The sequence below is a fragment of the Canis lupus genome, chromosome 15 (genome assembly GCF_048164855.1).
Source record: "Canis lupus baileyi chromosome 15, mCanLup2.hap1, whole genome shotgun sequence".
In the NCBI taxonomy this organism is placed as follows: domain Eukaryota; kingdom Metazoa; phylum Chordata; class Mammalia; order Carnivora; family Canidae; genus Canis; species Canis lupus.
The window spans coordinates 5,103,514-5,127,748 of NC_132852.1; the positions used below are offsets into that span (position 1 = coordinate 5,103,514).

A 24,235-nucleotide genomic window follows, 5' to 3' on the forward strand; every position below is an offset into this window, starting at 1 on the left:
AGCCTAGTGTGCACATCGAGGAGCTCCTCTACCCTCCATATGCACAGAGAGAGGGAACACCCTTGAACAGGAGCTCTGGAGTGAGGAAAGAGCAGTCAGTTGTTTTTCCTAAAAAAGAAATCCTCACGACACAACTATGGATGTGCTTTGGTTTGGTTTCGTTTGGGTTGGTTTGGTTTTGCTGAGTTTCATTTGGTTTGGTATCACATGGTGTTGTATTGTTTCCATTGGCCCACTTCAGAGATATGCCTGAGAACGAGGGACAGAGAGAGAAAGACAGACAGTCAGAGGGAACTACCCAGTCCTGGGTCCTGTGCTATTTGGACCATTACATGCCCACTAGTCAAACTTTGCCTTCTTAGGAAATCATCTGGAGAGAGATAAATCTCCATGCTCAGGCCTCTGAAAGGAAGCATCATTACCCAACATTGAAGTGGGTTTCAGGATATATAAAGAATGAAACTGTCAACTCATCCCATTACAGACCATGTGCGACCGCGGCCCCATGTGGAGCACATGGCACCCATACTGGATGCTCAGGGATCCACATTGCCTGGCTAGTACTTCACGCAGAACACTGGGTGTGCAGGACACCCTCAATGTCTACGTATCCCCTGAACCTATCAAGGAGCATGAGAGGCAGCAGGCTGTGGACCCAGGATTCCCATGCAAAGGAGCTGAGCAAGTGCTGATTCCCCATATCAGTCCAGGAGGGGCCACGTCCTCAGGTCCGCAGTCACCCCCTCAGGGTGCTTGGGGTGGAGGATAATGTCCGAGGCCAGGAGCTGGCTCATTCGCTCTCAGTGTCTTCTGAGGATGAGGACACCTGTAGGTCACCGTGGAGGACACTCCAGGGGCCACAGACACAGGCTCCGTCCGACAGGTGGGGGGCAGGAGGGCCCTGAGCAGGGCCTGGCTTCTCGGGAGGAAGGAATGAGGGAGCTGCGAGGAACCGGGAGCTCCAGCAGCTTCTGTTCAATCTGGTGAAGACCATTCTCAGGGGCTGAGTGGGGGCCCGCGCAGAGGGCGGCCGTGGGGGCTCGGTGCACGGCTGCAGCGTTCCCAGGTGAGGTGTGGCAGGTGTGGGCTGGGGGCCCTTGCTTGGATGGAGGGCAGGTGTCTTCCTGGTCTGCGGGGGCTGGGCTGTGCATCCATGGGCACGTCTGCTTCCTGGAGGACACAGACTCCCCAATATCCCTAGAGGGGCTTCCTCAATGATCCTGCAGGTGTGTTGGGAGGGCCTCCATCACGGTTTTTTTCGGGAGTTCTGGGACCTGTCTAGGGGCATCTGGGCACATTTCTTGCCTGGAGTCTGGAGGGGCATTTGGGAATTGTCTGCCAATGCTTTGCTGACAGCGGGACGGGTGTTCTCCTCAGGATACTTGGGTGGTGCCTGGGTGTGTCCCAGCCCATGGCCCTTGGAGCCAGCCTGGGGACCCTCAAGGGAGACTCTGCAGGGCCTCTTGGCTCTCTGCTGCACAACCAGGCTGTCAGCCCTGACACAGGGTTGGCGAGCCGGCAGAGGGGTGTCAGTGATCGGCACTTGCTGGGCACCCCGAGGTCCACCAGGTGGGCTGAGGCTAACTTTAGGGCTTCTGAGATGAGAGGTGGAATGGGACGGGAGTCTTATGTCAGGGGGCTGAGTACGTGGTTCCATCAGCAGGGCAGGCTCAGGGATAGAAGGCCTCCTGGTGGTGTAGACGGGCATCGGCATGTGTGGACACTGTGGGAAAAGAGAACACACAGGACTCCATGAGTTTGGCCCCGGCACCAAGGCAAAATGAACATTCAGGAAAGAAAGAAAGAAACCAACAAATGGCCAGGACCCTAGTAACCACCCCCTCCCCCGGAACAGGGAAAGAAAGAGTTGGGATCTGTTGACCTAGGAGTAGGGAATCTGGCTGCAGGGCTTGTCCAGAACAAAGGCCTGACAGGATGCTGTTGATGCCCTTGAGACATGGGGGGGACACGCAAAGTCCTGCCTCACAGCGATGCTTCCTCCATTGGACCAGCGCTTCCATCCTCTCTGCTCATGAGGAGATAGGAGTCCTGCTGCTGGAGAGTCATGGTGGGAGCTCCTGAGTGGGGATGGGCAGTGTGGGATGATGTGTCACAAAGGACAGCGGCCTGTTCTTCTCTGAGGTTGGTATGTGCTCCAGGAGTGCCCGCCAATGACCTTCACACGTCAAACAGCCAGTGTTCACACACATAGAAGGTGGGAGGCAACATCATGGGCACCAAGGGAAAACTGGGTGCAAATCCACCCTACTCAACTGCCACTGGTCAGAGAGGAAGTGGAGCCCCGCTTCCACCAGGAGGCCCATGGAGCCCAGGGAGTCCCCAAGGGCACAGCCCGGGAAGCAGCGCACACTCACCCTCACATAGTCACAAGATTCCGTGTCTTCCTTCCAGGTGCGCTTCTGCCCCTCCTGGGGTCTCCTGGGGAACCTGTGGAGCAGGCCCTTCCTCTGCTCGGCTTCTTGCCTGCACGAGAAATCAAAGCAGGGAAAGGAGTAGGAACTCCCTTCCCTGGCTTCCAGCCGGACACCTGCTTGGGGCTTGGGCCAACCTGGTCCTTTCCGTCCTCAGCCAATCTACGCCCACCTCTGCCCCTCGTCCTAACTACAGGGAGCTGAACAGGTCGTCCAGGCAGTTTCTTACATACAGAGTCTGAAAGGGTCTGCCTTGGCATGTGCCAAGCTCCATACATTCACTGGTGCAGGGACACTGCTCCAGCCACAAACCCCACACCAAATCAGCAGGGACAGCTCCATCACCCAAATGTGGCCCCTCTTAGCCTGGGAGCTCCTCTGGCTGCCTCGCCCAGCCTGGCTCTGCCCACAGCCGCCCTGCACACTGTGCATGCACATGGACTCGGGGTCTGTCGTATCAGCCCTGGCGTTTGGGTCACAAGCCCCATTCCTCACCTTCGTCTCTGTGTCTTCTCCCTCTCAGCCTGGTTCAACAGCCCAGCCTGGTGCCGCTGGTCCCGCTGACTCCCCAGCTCCACATTCTCCTTCAGCCTCCTGGAGCCCAAGGCAAGGGGAAGGAAGGTTGCACCCCAGTGTGTTACCGGGCATCTGGTGCTTGGTGCCTTGTGTTCAAGGTCCCGTGGTCTTGTACAGGTAAAATGAGGCATATAAACACTGGATTTAGGATATAGACTCTTGTAGGAAAGGGAGTTTCAAAGGAATGTTTCCCAAAAACATTAAACCAGTGAGAGAATTCCTGTTGTGGTGGACCCGGGCCACACCAAGGCAGAAACTGGTATTCATCAAAACATTCACAATCTTTGTAGATTGGAATCATAGTCCCGAGAGATAGAAGTGGAGAAGCCAAGCAATGGATGCCATATTCCCAAATAATTGGTTTCAGCTACAAACATTCTGCTGGTGAGGAGAACGAGTTCCTATGTGATACCTGAGCTCCTTTGGGAGAGTGATCTTCCCTGTCCTAGAGCACTAACGTCTAACACTCCTTGGCTCCCTTGGGGTTACTCAAAGGAAAGGACATTCAAAAAGGTTTCCTCTGAACATAGAAACTCTGAACAAATTCTGTTGAGAAAGGTGCAGGGACAGTTGAGGTGGTTGAGAATAATCTGAAAGTTGCCTGTTGTGGGAGGCAAGAATAGGAGCTGGGCTGACCTGAATGGTCTCCGTCAGGGAGGGACCACACCCAAATCCCGTAATCCAATCAAGCAATTAGAGTGGATTAGAGGACTTTGTGCTTTATCCCAGGGCCCAAAAGCCATAAAGGTGGAGGTGAGGTTCACTATCTGACATTTGGAAACTGGCACAGTGAGAGGAGCATCCCTTTGCGACCCGAAGCTCCTGGTTGAATGTATCTTGTGGACACTGTTTCTGCAGACATGGAGGCTGCCCACCTCCACCCCTCAGAGGAGCCTCAGTTCAGCGCCTCTCCCAAACCCCAGTCATGCTGGTCAAGGAGAGGCGGTGCTGAAGTCCACGGAGGACCCTCTGTGCCCGAGACGACATCCCCTGCATCAAAGACACTCTCCTCCCCGACTGACCCGTTGGCTCCCGCATCAGCAGGACTGCCTCCCACCAAGATGCCTCTGAGTTGGAAGAGCCTTTCCCAGGTGGGAGCCGGGCTTCAGAACATGGGCAACACTTGCTATGTGAATGCGACCCTACAGTGTCTGACCTACACAGAGCCCCTCGCCAGCTACATGCTGTCCCAGCAGCACGGGACCACCTGTAGGAGGCAGACATCCTGCATGCTGTGTACCCTGCAGGCTCACCTGACGCGGGTTCTCTGCCATCAGGGACGTGTGCTCCGGCCCCTGCCACTCCTGCTCGCCGCCTTCCACAGACACAAGCAGGAAGATGCCCATGAGTATCTCATGTTCATTCTGGATGCAATGCAGCAAGCATGCTTGCCTGAGGACAAGCTCTCAGACCCTGAGTGTCCTCAGGACAGCACCCTCATCCAGCAACTCTTTGGGGGGTACTGGAGGTCTCAAATCCAGTGTCTCCACTGCCAAGGCATTTCGAGCACTCTGGAACCTTACCTGGACATCAGCCTGGACATCGGGGATGCTCACAGCGTCAGCCAAGCTTTGGAGCAGTTGGTGAAGCCCGAACTGCTGGAAGGTGAAAATGCCTACCATTGTAGTAAGTGTCTGGCGAAGGTGCCTGCGTCCAAGGTGTTGACTTTGCACACTTCCCCGAAGGTCCTCATCCTGGTCTTGAGACGATTCTCAGACTTGACAGGCAACAAAATGACTAAGGAGGTGCAATATCCTGAGCGCCTTGACATGCAACACTACCTGTCTGAGCAGAGGGCAGGACCCTTGGTTTATGTGCTCTATGCCGTGCTGGTGCACGCTGGGAGGAGTTGCCACAGCGGACATTACTTCTGTTTCGTAAAGGCAGGAAATGGCCAGTGGTATAAAATGGATGATGCTAAGGTCAGCGCCTGTGATGTGACTTGCGCGCTGCGCCAACCTGCCTATGTCCTCTTTTATATGCAGAAGACTGATCTGGAGAGAGACCTTGGGAGGGAGTCAGTCAAAGAGGGAGGACTCGCATCTCCCGAGGCAGACCCCACAGTGGTGGGTGAGGCCTCAGGAGAGCCGGCAACGGATCCCTCCGTGAACCTTCCTGAGTTGGAGGAGCGTGGGGAAGAGACCTCAAGGCAACAAATGACATTAGACCAGTGGAGATGCCTCCAAGAATGCAACCGCCCTAAGCCTGAACTTAATGTCAGGAGAAGAGAAATTGCTCTTCCTGCGAACGCAGTCATCCTTCACCACTCCAAATACAGACCTGAGATGCCGAAGAATCATCCTCAGCAGACCGTTGACCTGCTCACCACTGCGGCTGGGATGCTCCCACCTCAGGTGGCCGGGGACGTGGCCAAAGTCCCGCGTGTGCCAGGGAGAGCCCGACCTACCAAGAGGACGAGCAAGAAGGGACAGAGGTCTGGGGAAGCAGTCCAGGGATGTGTCTCCTAACTTTGGTGCACATGGGCGCACACACCCACACACACAGCGTCACTCACACACTCCAAATCCGAACACAGACCCATACTGGAAATATTTTGTGTTGTGTGAAGTGTGTGTTCTGTATGTATGGAAGAACCATCTATCTGGTGTGTTCATGGGATATGGCCTTCAACTGAAACTAGGAGACACTGATATTTAAACCTGGGTCTTTGTCATGATCTTATATTGGGATAGTGTGGATTTCATATGGGGTCAATCCAGGAACCTGCCTCTCCTTCAGCCTTGTGGAGAGTGGGGGCCACTTGCAGGTGAGAGGCAGTGAGCAGTCAGGGTTGACAGTGGATATGATGCTGAGGACCTGGGGTTGAAGTCAGTATGTTTGACCCTCTCATCATGCTCCCCACTTCCCAATGCTTTTCTTCTATTTATATTGAAAGAATTTTGTCTGAACACATAAGTATGTATTGGGTCTTGCTAGCGATGTGTCTTGGTCAATGCTTGGAAATTGTAGGAAGGAAATTAAGTGCTTACTTTTGGGGCAATAACTGCATCCAGACCTGATTGAACCACAGTGATTTTATTATGTTCCCATAACTCTCTCCCACATTAAGACTGAAGAGAAGCAAACTAACAAGGACTCTTATTCCAAAGGGAAATGGCCAGCCTCCCACTGAACATAACTTTTTATGACTATTTTGCTACCATCTGCTCTGTGGCACCTCCTGACCCAGAAGCAGTGGACTCTGGATTTCAGACCAGTTCAAATTCAAATTTGGACCTGGGTTGATACCTCTGGAAAACAGTGCCAAGTTCATGAATCTAGCAAAAGCTTTTTGAGGTCAGGTTATAGGTGTTCTGTGTTATCATTTCATTTCTTACAGAGGAGTTTGACAAGTTCTTTGTAGAATGGAAATTATTGCATGACCAGCAAACGCCTCTGAGTGTGACCGTAGATGTGCAGTTGTAACATCACATCATAATGTTATTTTCACTCTGTATTCAAACTTGGACATGCACCCTTACTGGAGAGTAAGGGACAATAGGATCTGTGCAGAAGAAATCACGCTTTTTTTTAGATTTTCATGTAACAAAAACAGATTAGAGATATAAAGTGTCAGGGTTTCTTTCATGTCTGGAAATTGTGTTTCTTTTGACCATTACAGTTTACTGTGTCATAAAAAGTGAGGGAACCTGTGTGCATGTCTTGCCAAGAGTTCCGTAAGAGGACCTGCAGGTATCCCCGTCCTCTGAAGACTGTCATAGGGAATGAGACAGCTCATGGACTCGGGGACTTGTCCTCCACAGCAGAGGACCCTGAGGAGGTGTCTGTGGGAATGAGGATATGTCTCCACCTGGACTGTTGTGGTGAACCAGCAATTCCTCCGCTGAACTGGATGGAAACGGTCAAGTCCACCACGTGCTGAGTGTCCTGCTTTTGTGCGCCTACACATACACTCCCCCCACTACACAGATGCTACAGTTTTTCGTTAGGTAAATCTATAGGACTGTCAAAGCGTGCTTCCCAATCCGGAATGTCAAGTTTGTCTTAGTGAAATCCATTTTCTAACAAATGTAGGGAAATCATCCTGGCAATTTGTAACTTGGTTGTAAACAGAAATTAACAAGTTAATCTGAAATTGTTTTATAAATGTCTGAATTTCTGATTTAGAAAAAGATCCCATCCAGAGTTCTGCAAATTACACCATGTTTTCTCCTAGAAGACATTTTCTGTACTTGTTGATATTATTTCTCTGAAATTGTTATGCAGAATATTGCATCTGCTTTGTTTGTTTTTGCTCTAAAATGTTATTACGAAGTTGTGTGGTTTTTTATTCTTAATAAAAAATTCCCACATATGATTTGGTGTGCAGGCTTTTTCTCCCCAGTATTTCAGAACCTTGAAACAGTTGTTTTATTTCCAGGCTGGCTCCTCACAGAGGCTTCTTTGCCTGCTTCCCCTGAGTGGAATTCCACAGCCACCTCTAGGTCACCTGCAGCTCAAATTCATATCCTCCCCCCATGGGAATTTCTCACTCCTACTCACTGGCTCAATATAGGGGAAGCGCCAGCAGCCATTTAAGAAGAAATGCAATGGGACATAGGGACATTATTCTTCAGGGTCTCTTCAATTATGAGAGCTCTGACCAGGAAGATGCTTGTATGAGAAATTAAGGGGGAGGAGTAGATTGAACCAGAAGCACACCATCTCTGCCCAAGGCTAGCAGAGACCCCTAGGAGGGATGACGGGAGATGGTTGGATAGCACACTGTGGGGACGGTGGAGGCTGGGCAGTCAGCAGATGGATTCTCTGGTTAGGTGTCTGGACGTCAATGCTCATCCTGTCCAGGTATCCATTAGTCAATCGAGGGGTGTCTCTCTATATCAAGATCTATTAGTCATGAGGACAGACCAAAGAATCTGCAGAGCGACCCACAGAACAGATTCACGAGTTCTTTTTTTTTAAAGATTTATTTATTCATTCATTCATTCATTCATTTATTTATGATAGACAGAGAGGGGGGCAGAGACACTGGAGGAGGGAGAAGCAGGCTCCGTGCCCGGAGCCTGACGTGGGACTCGATCCCGGGTTTCCAGGATCATGCCCTGGGCCAAAGGCAGGCGCCAAACCGCTGAGCCACCCAGAGATCCCCAGATTCATGAGTTCTTTCCTGGGAAACTGGAATTGCCAATCCTGGATGGAGTTCTAGGTGGACCTCATACCTGTTTCCAGGCTACAATGTGTTGAGTCCTGGCTCCATCAACCTGCGGCAAGATTTCAGGCTGGAATTGTTTTCACAATAGAAATCTGGGCTGAAACTGGGTTTTGGGGACAGCCCCAAGGCTAGATTCCATGGCAGGATATGGAGGTTTAATCTGGGAGGCCACATCCAATTAATGATCTGTGAGCTTGACAAGGAGGGTAGGTTCCTGGCCATGGTGGGTGAATGTAAGCAGAAGGATTACCTGACTCCCCTTCCTGAGCTTTTCTGTTGTCCAGCAGGAGAAAACAAAGTCAGGACTTTTCACAGGAGATATCCTAGGGCATGTGTCTCGTGGCAGGTTTGAGCTCAGGCAGGAGACAGGAAACAGCTTCTAGGGAGATTGTCTCCTCCTGTGAGGTGTGCATCATCCCATTACCAGCTGCTCCAATAGAAGACACCACAGATGGACCACATCTTAGCTCTGCCTCTCCACTTCATAGAAATCAAGCACAGTAAAGGCATGGAGATGAGAACAATCCATTCCACGGTGATATTATTAAAAGTGCTCATTTTAATGGGAAAAGAACCCCACCCCTGTGGTGATAAGGGGACATAAAATACATTAGCCTCCTGTTACCAGAGGGTCAGATGAGAAGGTTTCAATACAGTGTTTTAGTTTCCTTAGAAGAAGCCATTGCATTCACTCTTCTGGCAGTGGACCGAGCTAATCCTGTCTTCAGAGTGTAGGGATAGAGGAACATTCCTCAGCATCTTAAAAGCCATCTACGGAAACAGCTCAGCAAACATCATTCTCAATGGGGAAACACTGGGAGCCTTTCCCCTAAGATCAGGAACAAGGCAGGGATGGCCACTCTCACCCCTGCTATTCAACATAAGATACCTAGGAATCAACCTACCCAAAGAGGTAAAGGATCTATACCCTAAAAACTACAGAACACTTTTAAGGAAATGGAGTGAGACACAAAGAGATGGAAAAATATTCCAAGCTCAAGGATTGGAAGAAGTAATATTATGAAAATGTCAAGGGTACCCAGGGCGATTCACACATTTAATGCAATCCCTATCAAAACACTGAGGACTTTCTTTAGAGATTTGGAACAAATGATCTTAAGATTTGTGTGGAAATAGAAAAGACCCTGAATAGCCAGGGGAATATTAAAAAGAAAACCATAGCTGTCTTTAAAATTTTTAGTGATACTGTGTGTGATACACGATTTGGAATATATATGGAATCAATACATTTTGTTGCATTAGGGATTTTTCCATTTGGAGACATCTCAGTAAATCAGTTCCACATGGTGGCTCTAGCATGTTGGGGCTCACATGTCAGCGATCACACAGAAGCAAAGAATTGAAGGACACATGGAACCTGAAGACTCCATAAGCAAGGGAGGGAACTCGGGGAGAGAATGGAATTTTAAGAAATCCCTCACGGAGGAAGAGCATGGAGTGAAGACACTCTGGGTGCACAGACGGGAGACGGTGGTGGATAAGGAAGAGCCCCGCCGTCAGGAGGGAATCTGATGCTGCCAATTCCTTCCAATGTGGCTGCTTTTGCCCTTGGAGTGTCCTAGATAATGTCTGCTTGAGGGCCTTGCTGTCTCATGCTTCTTACCTGGAAATGAAAAATAACGCCAGACATGTGGGTCTCAGGAATGTGGGAGGGAGCCCCGAATCCAGCAGCATGGCCACTGGGGAGTCTCCTTGAGAATCTCTCTCCCTCTCTTTGTCGGGCCCCCTCTCTCCCGCTACTCTGTGGTCTCTCTCTGGTCTCTCCCTGTCTCAAACAAATAAACAAATAAATCTTAAACAGAAACAAACAATGAAACGTGTTCATGTCTTGGCATCTATGTCCCCACATCCAAGTCGATTAGATCCAGGGAGCCCGGTGTTACTCAGTATTTCAGGGTGTGGGAAGCACTGAGTCCTTTGCACTTTGCTACACTGACCTCCTCTCTCGTGTCCGATCCACCTCCCAACTCAGAGACATTTTCAAGATTTTTCCAACAATGTGGTTTGGTTTTGGGGTCTGCCGTGCACAGTCTGGATCCCTGCTCAGTGAGAGGCTCCATCTCACTCTCCAACTGGCACAGATCTATCCGCTTAGCTCTCTATCTCGATCTGTCTGATGAATAAATAAAAATTTTAAAAACCCTGATATTTTCTCTACAAAATTCAAACTGTCACATTATTTTTCTAATAACTGTGATTCGTGAATGTTATAATTCATTCTTAAAGGAAATAATGGAAACATTAAATGCATGTATATGTCACCAAAGTTTAAAACAGCATGAGAATGGCCTCCCAAATCATAAGAATCTGTATAATCACGCATTAATTACCTTTCAACAATGCATTAGTCAATCTTGCCCCTAAGAAATATAATTGTTACATAGCACCCATTAGTTAACCTCAAAACCCACATTCATTCAGTGGAGAATGTCTTTCTGAGGTGTCACCCAAGGACCAAAATTGGAGTGGAAGTGATCTGAAATCCTGTGCCCACCTCTTCCTTGTCAGGAGATTGTTACACAGACGGATGACTGTCAAGTGTTCTGGACAGGTTAGAGTTGCTGGGATATGGAGCAATTCCCTGTGGGAGATGGGTCCTTGCCAGGCACCTTCTCTTCAGTCAAAGGTGGGGGTGGATTGTGAAGGGGCTGTGATTCAATCAACATGATCTAATCAGGCAGGATGCGTTTAACTCCTGAAATATAAGCATTTCATTGCCTCTTTGCATTTCCAAATATTATCAAACGCCGGGTTTATAGGTTAACTTCTCAATATATATTTTGTGCCCATAATTTCCTGAAAAGAAGTCTGTCGCCATACAAGGCTGTAGATCATTGACTTACACGGTAGTTTGTCATTTCTTTGTGTAGGTGCTCTGGGTTTTCAAATCGGTGCTGGTTGTATATGACCAAAAACATTGCTGCCAACACTCCACCCACCCTGGTTTGGACAAATGGTCTTTCAATATAAAGAGAAGATAAGCAATGGGATGAGGGATGCATGAGGACACGGTCAGACATGCTCACACTGACCCTAGGTCCTCAGCATCATTTCCACACTCAAAGCTGGCTGCTCACTGCTTCTAATCCTGCCACCTTCAAGTGGCCCCATTTTTCCCCAAGGCTGAAGGAGGGGAGGATTCACCCAATGTGCTTCCAACTGTGCTAAATCCATCTATTACTAATATCCATAACCTATACCAGCTTGCTCAGATAACTCTGTCGTCTTCCATATCTGGATGAGAGTGGATTTTGCTTTGGGAAGATAGGTTTGGCTCTGTTTGGTTGGGTTTGCTTTGGTTTGGTTTGGTGTTTTGATGGCAGGGAAGCAAAAGACATGTAAGGTGACTAGAGGGGGAGAACAGGCCTGCTCAGACCTTCTTCCGCTAGCCTTTCTCTCTGGACTCCCTGTGCACATGGAAGGAATCCTCTCAATTGCACATGAAGTCCCAATTCTGCTGGAGAGCCCAGCATTAAAGCCCTATGCTCAAGCCTGCCTGCATCCTCACCCTTGCGCCCTATATTCCTGCAAGTCCAAGAATTCTTAGGCTACTTTGCTAGTTCCAATCCCAGCATCCCCTCATGATGATAGGCCTTCGCACCCTTGGACCTCTGGGATCTTCTGAGGCTTCCAGAAAGTAGGGAACATTTCTATTACTGCACACATCCCATGAGTGCCCAGGAAGCTGCATTTTCCTCAGAAGCCATGAGATAGCAATAGGGCGGCATCCATGGGATGAGACATGGGCTTGAGGCTCAAGGGGCCAGACTCTGACCTGGGTCACATAATGATTGCCTGAATGGGAGTTACTTAGGGGTTGGGGGTGGGAGAAGGATCACACACTGTGGCTTTTCTACTGCATTCTGACTTTTTAAACCCTAGTGTGCTCATAGAGGAGCTCTTCTACCTCCACCTACAGGCATCTGCACAGACAGAGGGAACACCCTTAAACAGATGCTTTGGAGTGAGAAAAGAGCAGTCAGTTGTTTTTCCAAAAAAAAGAAATTCTCTAAATACAAGTATGGAGGTGCTTGGTGTGGTTTGGTTTCATTTGGCATGGTGTTGTATTGTTTTTTCCCATGGGCCCATATCAGAGATAACCCTGAGAAAGAGAGACAGAGAGAGAATGAGATAGATAGATAGATAGATAGATAGATAGATAGATAGATAGATAGAGACTGTGGCCTTGGTCTCGTGCTATTTGGACGACTTGTCAACCATTGCCTCCTTAGGAAATCATCAGGAGGGTAAAAAATCTCCTTGCCCAGGTCTCAGAAAGGAGGCATCATGATCCAACATTAAAGATGGATCCAGAATATGTATAGAGGGAAACCACCCACTCATCCCATTAAAGACCAACCTGTGACCCAGGGCCCATACAGTACACAGGGCTCCCTCACAGGGTGCACAGGGTCAATGTTCCCTATGCAGTACTTCACCAAGGAGACTGGGTGTGCAGGAGACCCTCAAAGTCTACATATCCCCCAAAACTATCACGCTGTTGTCTCCTCTCAGTTAATTAAGGCTGGAGGAATTAAATTAACTATAGAGAGTTTCAGAATTGCTGAGATTAAAAAAACCCAGAAACCAAATCAAATGAAACACATGCACGCTATTCATCAGTGGTAACATTTTATTAAGGGAAATAAAACACTACACACGATTCTAAATTATGGCTGAGAATAATCGAAATGCGCAGATGAAATATTGCCCATCACAGTGCCCACAAAGCTACCACCACAGTCTAGAAAACTCATCTCAGGAGAAAACACAGTGTCCATTTGCAGAGCCAACAGGGGCTGTTCGCAGCTGAAAACCCAAATGCAGACATGTGTATGCCAATGAGAGCTTAAAGTCTGAGTTTCTATTTCCATTGGAGTGACAAGTGCTCATTCGAAATTCCCTCCACTTCTTGGAGAATCTATTTGCTGAAGAGAAAATTGACATTCCAGAGGGAAGAGTAGCCTTCTCCACAGCACACGGATTTCCCTAAAAAAAGGGCATTGTGTGCCTTTGGGGTTCAGTGTCTGTGCACGGCCCCAGGAGCATGAGAGGAAGCAGGCTGTGGACCCGGAAATTCCCATGCAAAGCAGCTGAGCAAGTGTTGATTCCCCACATGAGTCCAGGAGGGGCCACGTCCTCAGGTCCGCAGTCACCCCGTCAGGGTGCAGTGGGGTGGAGGACAATGTCCGAGGCTAGGAGCTGGCTCATTCGCTCTCAGTGTCTTCTGAGGATGAGGACACCTGTAGGTCACCGTGGAGGACACTCCAGGGACCACAGACACAGGCTCCGTCCGACATGTGGGGGGCAGGGGGGCCCTGAGCAGGGCCTGGCTTCTCGGGAGGAAGGAATGAGGGAGCTGCGAGGAACCGGGAGCTCCAGCAACTTCTGTCCATCTGGTGAAGACCATTCTCAGGGGCTGAGTGGGGGCCCACGCAGAGGGCGGCCGTGGGGGCTCGGTGCACGGCTGCAGCATCTCCATGTGAGGTGTGGAAGGTTTGGGCTGGGGGCCCTTGCTTGGCCGGAGTGCAGGTGTCTTCCTGGGCTGCCGGGGCCCGGCTGTGCATCCACAGGCACGTCTGCTTCCTGGAGGACACAGACTCCCGGAAATCCCCAAAGGGACTTCCTTTATGATCCCGGAGGTGTGCTGGCTGGGGCTCCATCACGGTTTCTTTCAGGGGTTCTGGGACCTGTCTAGGGGCATCTGGGCACATTTCTTGCCTGGAGTCTGGAGGGGCATTTGGGAATTGTCTGCAATGCGTTGCTGACAGCGGGACGGGTGTTCTCCTCAGGATACTTGGGTGGTGCCTGGGTGTGTCCCAGCCCATGGCCCTGGGAGCCAGCCTGGGGACCCTCGAGGGAGACTCTGCAGGGCCTCTTGGTTCTCTGCTGCACAACCAGGCTGTCAGCCCTGACACAGGGTTGGCGAGTCGGCAGAGGGGTGTCAGCGATCGGCACTTCCTGGGCACTAGGACGTCCACCAGGTGGGCTGAGGCTAACTTGAGGGCTTCTGAGACGAGAGGTGGAATGGGACCGGAGTCTTATGTCAGGGGGCTGAGTACGTGGTTCCATCGGCAGGGCAGGCTCAGGGATAGAAGGCCTCCTCTTGGTGTAGACGAGCATCGGCATGTGTGGACACTGTGGGAAAAGAGAACACACGGGACTCCATGAGTTTGGTCCCGGCACCAAGGCAAAATGAACATTCAGGAAAGAAACCAACCAACGCCCACGACCTTAGTAACCACCCCCTACCCCGGAACAGGGAAAGAAAGAGTTGGGATCTGTTGACCTAGGAGTAGGGAATCTGGCTGCAGGGCTCGTCCAAACAAAGGCCTGACAGGATGCTGTTGATGTCCTTGAGACATGGGGGGGACACGCAAAGTCCTGCCTCACAGCGATGCTTCCTCCATTGGACCAGCGCTTCCATCCTCTCTGCTCATGAGGAGATAGGAGTCCTGCTGCTGGAGAGTCATGGTGGGAGCTCCTGAGTGGGGATGGGCAGTGTGGGATGATGTGTCACAAAGGACAGCGGCCTGTTCTTCTCTGAGGTTGGTATGTGCTCCAGGAGTGCCCGCCAATGACCTTCACACGTCAAACAGCCAGTGTTCGCCCAAATACCAGGCATAAGGCAACATCATGTGCACCAAGGGAAAAAAGTGTGCAAATCCACGCTGCTCAACTGCCATTGGTCAGAGAGGAAGTGGAGCCCCGCCTCCCCCAGGAGGCCCATGGAGCCCAGCGAGTCCAGAAGGGCACAGCCCGGGACGCAGCGCACTCTCACCCTCACATAGTCACAAGATTCCGTGTCTTCCTTCCAGGTGCGCTTCTGCCCCTCCCGGGGTCTCCTGGGGAACCTGTGGAGCAGGGCCTTCCTCTGCTCGGCTTCCTGCCTGCACCAGAAATGAAGGCATAGAAAGGAGAAGGAACTCCCTTCCCTGGATTCCAGCCGGACACCTGCTCGGGGCTGGGGCCACCTGGTCTTTTCCCTCCGCAGCCACTCTACGCCCACCTCTGCCCCTCATCCTAACTATCGGGAGCTGAACAGGTCGTCCAGGCAGTTTCTTACATTCAGAGTCTGAAAGGGTCTGCCTTGGCATGTGCCAAGCTCCATACATTCACTGGTGCAGGGACATTTGTCCAGCCTCAAACCCCACACCAAATCAGCAGGGACAGCTCCATCACCCAAATGTGGACCCTGTTAGTCTGGGAGCTCCTCTGCCTGCCTCGCCCAGCCTGGCTCTGCCCGCAGCCGCCCTGCACACTGTGCATGCACACGGACTCGGGGTCTGTCGTATCAGCCCTGGCATCGGGTCACAAGCCCCATTCCTCACCTTCGTCTCCCTGCCTTCTCCCTCTCAGCCTGGTTCAACAGCCCAGCCTGGTGTCTTGGGTCCCGATGACTCCCCGGCTCCACATTCTCCTTCAGCCTCCTGGAGCCCAAGGCCACGGGAACGAGGGTCGTGCTCAGTGTTTTATGGGGCATCTGGTGCTTGATGCCTTGTGTCCAATGGCGCCACAGTCCCTGCACTTCACCTGTGGGAGGAAGGGGCAACGGTCAGTGCATCCACTCAAATGCCAGTGAATCTGTCAAGCACACGAATGGGAGACCATCCTCATGGAGTGGCACATGGGATGAGGACAGGGGACATCGTATCTGCTAGTGAGGTGTCAGTATAGTGAAGACCTCTGGATGCTTACTCCCCATCCCGTGGAAGGAAGGAAAGGGGAAGAGGGATTGGAGGTGTCAGGTTGAGGACAGTTGGAAACATCATTAAGACTCGGGACAAACACAAGGCTCGATCTGATCTTATGGTGCCCTGGGGCTGATGCTCAGAGCCTCTGAGTGTCCCAGTGTGTAGCCTGGGGGATTTCCTGCCCATGTCACGATGGACAACTGAGTCTGGGCCACGATCTTCTGGGAGCCTAGCCTGTCTCAAGACTCCTGGCAGAGCTCCTGCTTCAAAACCCATGCCAGCCTCCCCACTCACCCTGCGATCCTCCTCCTCTGGACTGGGAACTCTGAGGGCCAGTCCTGCTATCTGTGGCCTCTTGCCTTTCTGGGGTCTCAAGGGACTGTCGGGCCCAAGGTGGGCATGACCAGCCGCCATCAGTCCCACCTTCTGGAGGGACAAGTCAGTCTGCTTCAGGGATGGGTTTCGGGTAGCCTGAGGGAAAAGAAACAAGAGAGTCCTATTCACCTGACCTAGGCGTCCTCACTGTACCATCTTCCCAAGAGGCCTTAGTGAGCTTCAGGACAGTGGTGCCAAACACATTTCCCCCTGTCACTTCTCTTTCCTCCTTCCTGCCTACGCTCTCCTGGCCAAGCCACATCCCCGCTCTGAGGAAGGCCGCCCTTAAGGAAGGACTCTTGTTGACACTATCATTAAGTCTCTCCAAATCCCCTGTGGGAACAAAACCAGGGACGGGACCTCTCCCGATTGAGGTCCAGTGGGATGCACCATGGAACACGCAAAGGGCAAAAGCGTCAGGAAAGTGGGCTTCCCTCTCTCATATCTGAATGCCCCTTGTGACTCCAGAGGAAGCCATAGTTAAGTCCAAATTCATTGGGAAAACACATTCTTCTCTACTCGATGGGAAGCTGCCCATCTGAACACTTCCATTCCATGTGTTCGTGGCAGTGCCCCCAATTAACTGCCATTGAAGGTTTGGGAGGTGAATTTCTTTTCACCTTGGGAACCAGGTAATTCTTCTATTGAAAAAAAAGTCAATTATTTATGGGACAGTGAGTGTGTGTGTGTGTGTGTGTGTGTATGAGGGAGAGTGATCACCTGAGCTGTAGGAAGGACAGAGGGAGAAGCACTCAGTTATCAGAAACCCAGTGAGGGCCTGGATCCATCTCCAGAGCCTGAGATCACAACCCGACCCAAGTCAGTCCCTGAAAAAACGGAGCTGCCCAGGCGCCCTGATCCTGTGTCTTCTCTAGGTCTGCAGGGCCCAGTGAGACATTTACAGGCCTTCTGTCCCTGCTCGTCCACCACCCCACACCAATGTGACACCTGAGGCCCCATTCCACTGGCATTGGAACCTCCGGGTGTCCAGGGCATTCACAGCCATGCCTTGGCTCAGTCTCTGTCCTCAGAACATGTTAGACCAGAAAGAGTCCTTAACCCGTGGAGGAAGGGCCAATCCCTCCATCATTTCCTCACTGTCCCATTGCTCTGTCAGGGAAGGTCGGACCAGTGGCCCGAAAACTCACCTGAAGTGCACTTGTGGTCCTCACGCCCATCAGGAGAGGCTGAGAAAGGTCCTGGACAGACTCCGCTGCAGGAGACTGGGTGTCCCGTGGGAGAGAGGGATGGTCAGTAATGGCCACTTCTGTGCTCCCGGACTTTTATACTGCCCCAAGGTCACGTGACATTTCAGCCACTTGAAAGACATCCACCTAATCCTCTTAGCTGCTGCAGGGATTGAGCCAATCAGCAGCTTCAACAGGCTAATGTCCTCATGAGAGCGATTTCTATGACTCCGTGTGTGTGCCTGTGTGTGTGTGTCTCTGTGAATGGAGGTGTGAGTCCATGTGGATTTGGTGGAGATTGGAATTTCTGCAAGTGAAATTATATTGGTACATTTTAGCATGGGAATTAGCCTCAGGACTCATGTTTCCTGAACTATTGGTATTTTACCAACACTTCTGCTGAATTTAGACCTAATGGTATTAAAAATGGGGTCAGGGTTTGAGGTTATTCAAGATGTTATATCCATTTTGTCAACTAACTTTCAGTTAAAAACTGAAATATCATAAAGAGCAAGATCTTCCAATCGGCTATAATTGCTTGATTGGATTAAGGGATTTGGGTGTGGTCCCTTTCTCATAGAGACCTTTCAGGCCAGCCCAGGTCCTAATCTTGACTCTCTCATCAGACAGCACCTTCAGGTCTTTCTCAACCTCCCTAACTGCCCCTGCTCATTTCTGAACCGAATTTGATCAGTTTCTATGTTCAATGGATATCTCTATGAATGTCCTTTTTTCTTCCTCAGTAACCTCAAGCGAGCCAAGGAGTGTTAGTCGTCAGTGCTCTAGGACATGGAAGATCACTCTCCCAAAGGAGCGCAGGTATCACATAGGAACTCGTTCTCCTCAGCAGCCAGAATGTTTGTAGCTGTAACCAATTATTTGGGAATATGGCATCCATTGATTGGCTTCTACACTTCCATCTCTCTGGACTATGATCCCAATCTACAAAGATTGTGAAGGTTTTGATGAATACCAGTTTCTGTCTAGGTGTGGCCCGGGTCCACCACAAGAAAAATTCTCTGGCTGGTTTTATGCTTTTGGGAAACATTCCTTTGAAACTCCCTTTCCTACAAGAGTCTCTATCCTTAATCCAGTGTTTATATGCCTCATTTTAACTGTTCCTCAGGGAATTCCACCCCAATATCCTTTATATTCTCTTGATTCAGTTGGAATATGTTGTAGGCTTGTGCCTTTTTCCACATTGTGGGCTTGGCAGGTGTAGATGCAGGTAGGAGGGCACCTGGTTAGCTTGTGGTTTGAAAGTGTCATTATGGCTTCTTCCGCCCACAGAATTGGTAGTGTCTGCTGAAACATTTTTGAGTCGTCACGACAATTCATTCCTACTTGTGACCATGATCCTTTGCATTGGGAAAGGAGGCATCTTTGTGCAGGATAGAATAGTGAAGAATAATGAAGTATAGGAAATTGTATAAGTCTAGGAAAGGTTGAAACCTAAGTCTATTTGTCTTCTTTACTGACCAGAGGCCAAGAGAAACAGGAACATTTTGACAGGCCTTGGTCAGTGATTGGGCTTCACAAGCCCTGGGGCCCTGGTGAATTCTTGATGTTCACTTGTCATCCCTGGACACTAAGAGAATAAAAGTGTCATCTCTGAAGCCACCATGTTTTAGGATATTGATTCTGTACCCATGGAGTTCAATAAAAGCTTGTGTAGGATGTTCTATATGATATCTCCATTTTTACCTGAAAGTTTTAATCCCTGAGCCTAACCTGCCAATGAAGACACATACTGAGACCCCTGATGAGACTGTCCAGTCCCATTCCACATCTCCTCTGAGTAGCCCTAAAGTTAGCCTCAGCCCACCTGGTGGACCTCCCGGTGCCCAGGAAGTGCCGATCGCTGACACCCCACAGCCAGCTCGCCAACCCTGTGTCAGGGCTGACAGCCTGGGTGTGCAGCAGAGTCTCCCTCGAGGGGCTCCAGGCTGGCTCCCAGGGCCATGGGTTAGGACACACCCAGGCACCACCCAAGTATCCTGAGGAGAACACCCGTCCCGCTGTCAGGAACGAATTGGCAGACAATTCCCAAATGCCCCTCCATACTCCAGGCAAGAAATGTGCCCAGATGCCCCTAGACAGGACCCAGAACCCCCAAAAGAAAGCGCGGTGGAGCCCCAGCTAGCACACCCGCAGGAGCATCCAGGGAGCCCCTGTGGGGAATTCAGGGAATCTGTGTCCTCCAGGAAGCAGTCACGCCTGTGGATGCACAGCCGGGCCCCCGCAGCCCAGGAAGACACCTGCCCTCTGGCCAAGCAAGAGCCCCCAGCCCACACATGCCACACGTCACCTGGAGATGCTGCAGCCATGCACCGAGCCCCCTCGGCCGCCCTCTGCGCGGGCCCCCACTCAGCCCCTGAGAATGGTCTTCACCAGATTGGACAGAAGCTGCTGGAGCTCCCGGTTCCTCGCAGCTCCTTCATCCTTCCTCCTGAGAAGCCAGGACCTGCTCAGGGCCCTCCTGCCACCCACCTGTTGGACGGAGCCTGTGTCTGTGGCCCCTGGAGTGTCCTCCACAGTGACCTACAGGTGTCCTCATCCTCAGAAGACACTGATAGTGAATGAGGCAGCTCCTGGCCTCAGACATTGTCCTCCACCCCACTGCCACCTGACGGGGTGACTGAAGACCTCAGGACGTGGCCCCTCCTGGACTCATGTGGGGAATCAGCCATTGCTCAGCTGCATTGTGTGGAAATTCCCGGGTCTACAGTGTGCTGCCTCTCATGCTCCTGGAGCCATGCACCCACCCCCAAAACACACCTTGTACTTTCCTTAGGGAAATCCATGCACTATGACAAAGGCTACTCTTTCATGTAGAATGTCAATTTTATCTTCTGCAAATAGATTCTCAGGCCTCGCGGCGGCTCCCTGCAGGATGCATGTCCCCTCATCCCACCTCAGGGTGCAGGGGCCTTGGCCGGGAATGGGCATCTGATCGCCCTGATGAAGTCCAGCCGGACGGAGTTGCTGGAGCACAAAGTCCGACAACTGCTGCTCGCCTTGCAGCGCAGAGATGTCATCTCCATTTGCAGCTTCTTAGACGACTATCGTGGATTCGCCACCACGGACGAGGTGCTGGACCTGCTGTCCACTGAGTGAGCACCTGCCCCTCCGCAGCCCAGGGCTGGGCCACCTGCTGCTGGGGAGGCTGGGGATGGTGTGAGCTTCCCGGCCTCGGGCTGCTCCCCCACCTGGAGCAGGGTAACCCAGGGCCTAGCAGGTCCTGGAGGGCACCCCTGGGGCCTGGCCTGTGGCGGGTCGGCCAGAGGGGCTGTGCCTGTGCTCAGCAGCCATCCTCCTCACTTGTGAGGAGACTTGTGCCTCCTCCACCCATCACCAGGGGCCTGAGCTGGCCTGTTTCCCCATTGAAAGGGAGGTTTGAGAGTCCATCGGGGGTCTGTGTCCTGGGGCAACCAGACCGGGGGACCCCGGGGTGCCTCAGGCCCACTAGGATATGGGCCATGGGCCTGGCTGGAGCCCTTTCATGCTCAAGCCTTCAGGAGTCCCCAGCAGGTGCGGGCGATTCTCTGGGAGCTGCCCGTGGCCCCACGAACAGAGGTGACGGCTCCCGGGGCTCCAGCCTAGTCGGGGTGAGAGGGTGACAGCCCCCATGATGAGAAGTCACGTCCCCAGCACAATTCATGGGATGCCCCCGCCCTCCTCTAGGTATGGGTGCATCGTAGATGCGTGGGGTAACAATGACATGGTCCTGCAGCGCTGGAAAATGTGAGTGACTCCGGCTCCTGCAGGAGGGCCTTCCCTCTCCAGGAGGGCAGCGAGGGGGCTGTGGGGTGGGGAGGCTGCACCCTCACCCCACACATCTGCAATTCCCGTGACAGGGTAAAGGTCTAAGGCCCCTTCTGGAAAAGAGAACAGGAGAGCGGTGGATGGGATGCAGGCTTGGTGGGAGGCATTGGGACCCCTAAGGAGTCCTTCTCCATGCCCCCCAACCCTCTCTCTGCCCCACACCTGGGGCCAGAGCAGAGGGGGTGGGAAGCATTGCACTCCCCAATCTGGTAGCACCTGGACCCGGGGGCACAGCAGGTGCTCAGGAGGGCTGGTGGGGGCTCCCGGACCAGGCGGCCCCCGCCCCGTGGGAGATGGGAGATTAGAGTCAGTTGAAGGACACCCCCAAGGCCCCCTCGGGAGTGAGGCAGCCCAGAGCCACAGGAGGGAAGGTGGCGGTCCTGGGCAGTTCCTGGCAAACCCTGGCAGGACACAGAGCCCGAGCCCTCCTGGCTTGGACCTACCCAGAAGACAGTGTGTGCAGTGAGGGCAATGACAGGCCAGATGCCCCCCGTCCCCGTACGCCTGCCGGTGGACTCAAGGGGCAGGTGGGCAGGGACCAGGCTGATGAGGGAGCCCCGCTTCTCCAGGAGAGATGGTGATGGTCACCCCGCTGGGCCTGGGCTCCCCGCACAGAGGCTGCATCCCAGCCCCTTCTCGGGGAGCAGGCCTGTGGCAGGCAGGTCCGCCAGGTGGCAAGGGGACGAGGATCAGGACTTGCCTCCAACATCCTGCAAGGGATGCCGGGTCCCTGGGTCCTGCAGGGCTTCCTCAGGACACCTGTGAGTGATGGTGCCCTGTCTTCTGACACCTGTGCCCTCCTGTCCCTCCCCAGGGCCATCTCCTGCATGTTGGAAATATGGCTGGATTATTTTCGGGATGAATTTTGTCAGCTCCCAGAATTTCCCTCCCTGAGGATGATTCTGGAATTCATGAGGCAGCGCATGCCAGGCTCGGACGTGGAACTCCATGCCCGGCGTTACCGCCAGCAATTCAGACGCCTCCAGCAGCGGAGCCAGAGGGGGTGGCCGAGCGGGGACAGGGGGTGCCCGGCGGATCCCGCCTCTATGCAGCTGGGCCGGGAGCAGGGGGTGGGCTCACACCCCACCCCACGGGCTGTGGGCTGGGGACACCTCCCAGGGCTCTTGCCCCCACACATGTGGAGCAGTGGGAAGAGTGGCCTTGATTTGGGAGGAACGTGGACAGTCTGCCCTGATGGTGATACTTTGTCTTCTTGGAGCTACAGCTTTGGACCGAGCAAAACACCCTGAACCCGCTCTGGAGTGTGCCCCAGCTCTGACCGTGGGGCCTACTGCCCCGTCGGGGCCTGAAGGGATCGAGGCCATCCTGGCTGCTGGGGCTGAGGGCTTGGCCTGCGCTGAGGCACCCACTGGGGAGGCAAAGTCGTCACTGGTCTAGTTCACTGCTCCGCCCTGCAGGAGCCCCCTGCACCCCTGCGAGCCTGGAGGAGGAGCAGGTGCCACCCCTGCTCTCGAGGTCATGGATGTGCCCGAGCAGCCTCCTAACTCGATGGAGCAACCAGCCATAGGACCGAAGCAACCCTGTGAACCACCTCGGGAGCCCGCCCCAGCTCCGACTGTGGGGCCTGCTGAAGCTTCAGGGTGATGGAGCTGGTCCTGGCTGCTGGAGCTGAGGACTTGGTCAAAGCCGAGATGCTGGCTCCTGAGTTTAAGGTAGTGCAGATGCTGGTCGAACCTATGATTCCCTGCCCTGATGAGGAAGAGCCACCTGTACCCGCGGCCACCCCAGAGGAGTAGGCCCAGGAGCCTGCAATTGGGGTCCCCAGAGTGTCAGAGCCACCACCTGCCTCCGAAACAACCTGCTTCGACCCCTGAGCAGCCCCCTGGTCACCTCGGGAGCCCGCCCCAGCTCCTGCCACGGGGCTCGTGGTGGCTATAGCCCAATGGAGCCTTCCCCTCCCTGTCATTGCATTGTTACTCTATTTTATGATTTTCGTAAACCTTTTGTAAGGGCTTATATATTTTATTTGTAATAAGGGATAAGTTAACCTGGTACAAAATTTACTCTGATGCTTCTGAATTTCACATCGTGGTACTTTAGGTCCATTCACAGTGTTGCAAGCCCCCTGGCCCAGGGCGCCGAGGGACACAGCCGAGGATCCGTTGCTCCCCCGGGACAGGCAGAGGCCGGGAGGACCCAGGACAGCCAGGTCACTCCTGCTGCCAGGCCCAGAGCTGTGCAGGTCAGCAGCCCCGCCCTGGAGCACCCAGGCCCTGCACACTGGGGGCTGTTGTAGTTACTGCGGGAGCTGACTCCAGGGCTGCACAGCTGGCTGCCTGCACTGTTGTTGTCCCTCCTGGTGTCACCCTGTACCTGGGACTGAGCAGGGGGCTCACAGGATAAACTCCCACTGAGCCGTACACCTGGCAGAAGGCGGGGCAGCTCCCCGGGTACACACACCTGAGAATCAGCACAGCAGGACCCTCCCCCAGAAGAATTGCTAGAAGGTAAGGGGAAAAGCCAGTTATTGACCAAGCAGCACTGGAAAGTTCCAGGGGAAGTGGAGGGATTTACAGTATATAGAATCAAGATTTGTGGTTTCCTGCCTTGTTAATTTTCCCCATTCTCACTGGTGTGAGGTGGGATCTCATGGTGGTTTTGATTTGTATTTCCCTGATGGCAAGTGATGCGGAGCATTGTCTCATGTGCGTGTTGGCCATGTCTATGTCTTCCTCTGTGAGATTTCTCTTCATGTCTTTTGCCCATTTCATGATTGGTTTGTTTGTTTCTTTGCTGTTGAGTTTAATAAGTTCTTTATAGATCTTGGATACTAGCCCTTTATCTGATACGTCATTTGCAAATATCTTCTCCCGTTCTGTAGGTTGTCTTTTAGTTTTGTCGACTGTTTCCTTTGCTGTGCAGAAGCTTCTTATCTCCATGAAGTCCCAATAGTTCATTTTTGCTTTTGTTTCTCTTGCCTTCATGGATGTA

The 24,235-nt window shown here is 52.4% G+C and overlaps 1 protein-coding gene across 1 annotated transcript; it reads left to right on the forward strand.

Annotated features, from left to right (window-relative positions):
- The first annotated feature begins 3,868 nt into the window (after positions 1-3,868).
- On the forward strand, positions 3,869-23,040 carry LOC140605383 (ubiquitin carboxyl-terminal hydrolase 17-like protein 6). Its single transcript, XM_072777657.1, has 4 exons — positions 3,869-5,392; positions 20,378-20,571; positions 22,098-22,286; positions 22,878-23,040. Exons 1-4 carry the CDS (start codon positions 3,869-3,871, stop codon positions 23,038-23,040), a joined length of 2,070 nt encoding a protein of 689 aa, XP_072633758.1.
- The last annotated feature ends 1,195 nt before the right edge of the window (positions 23,041-24,235 follow it).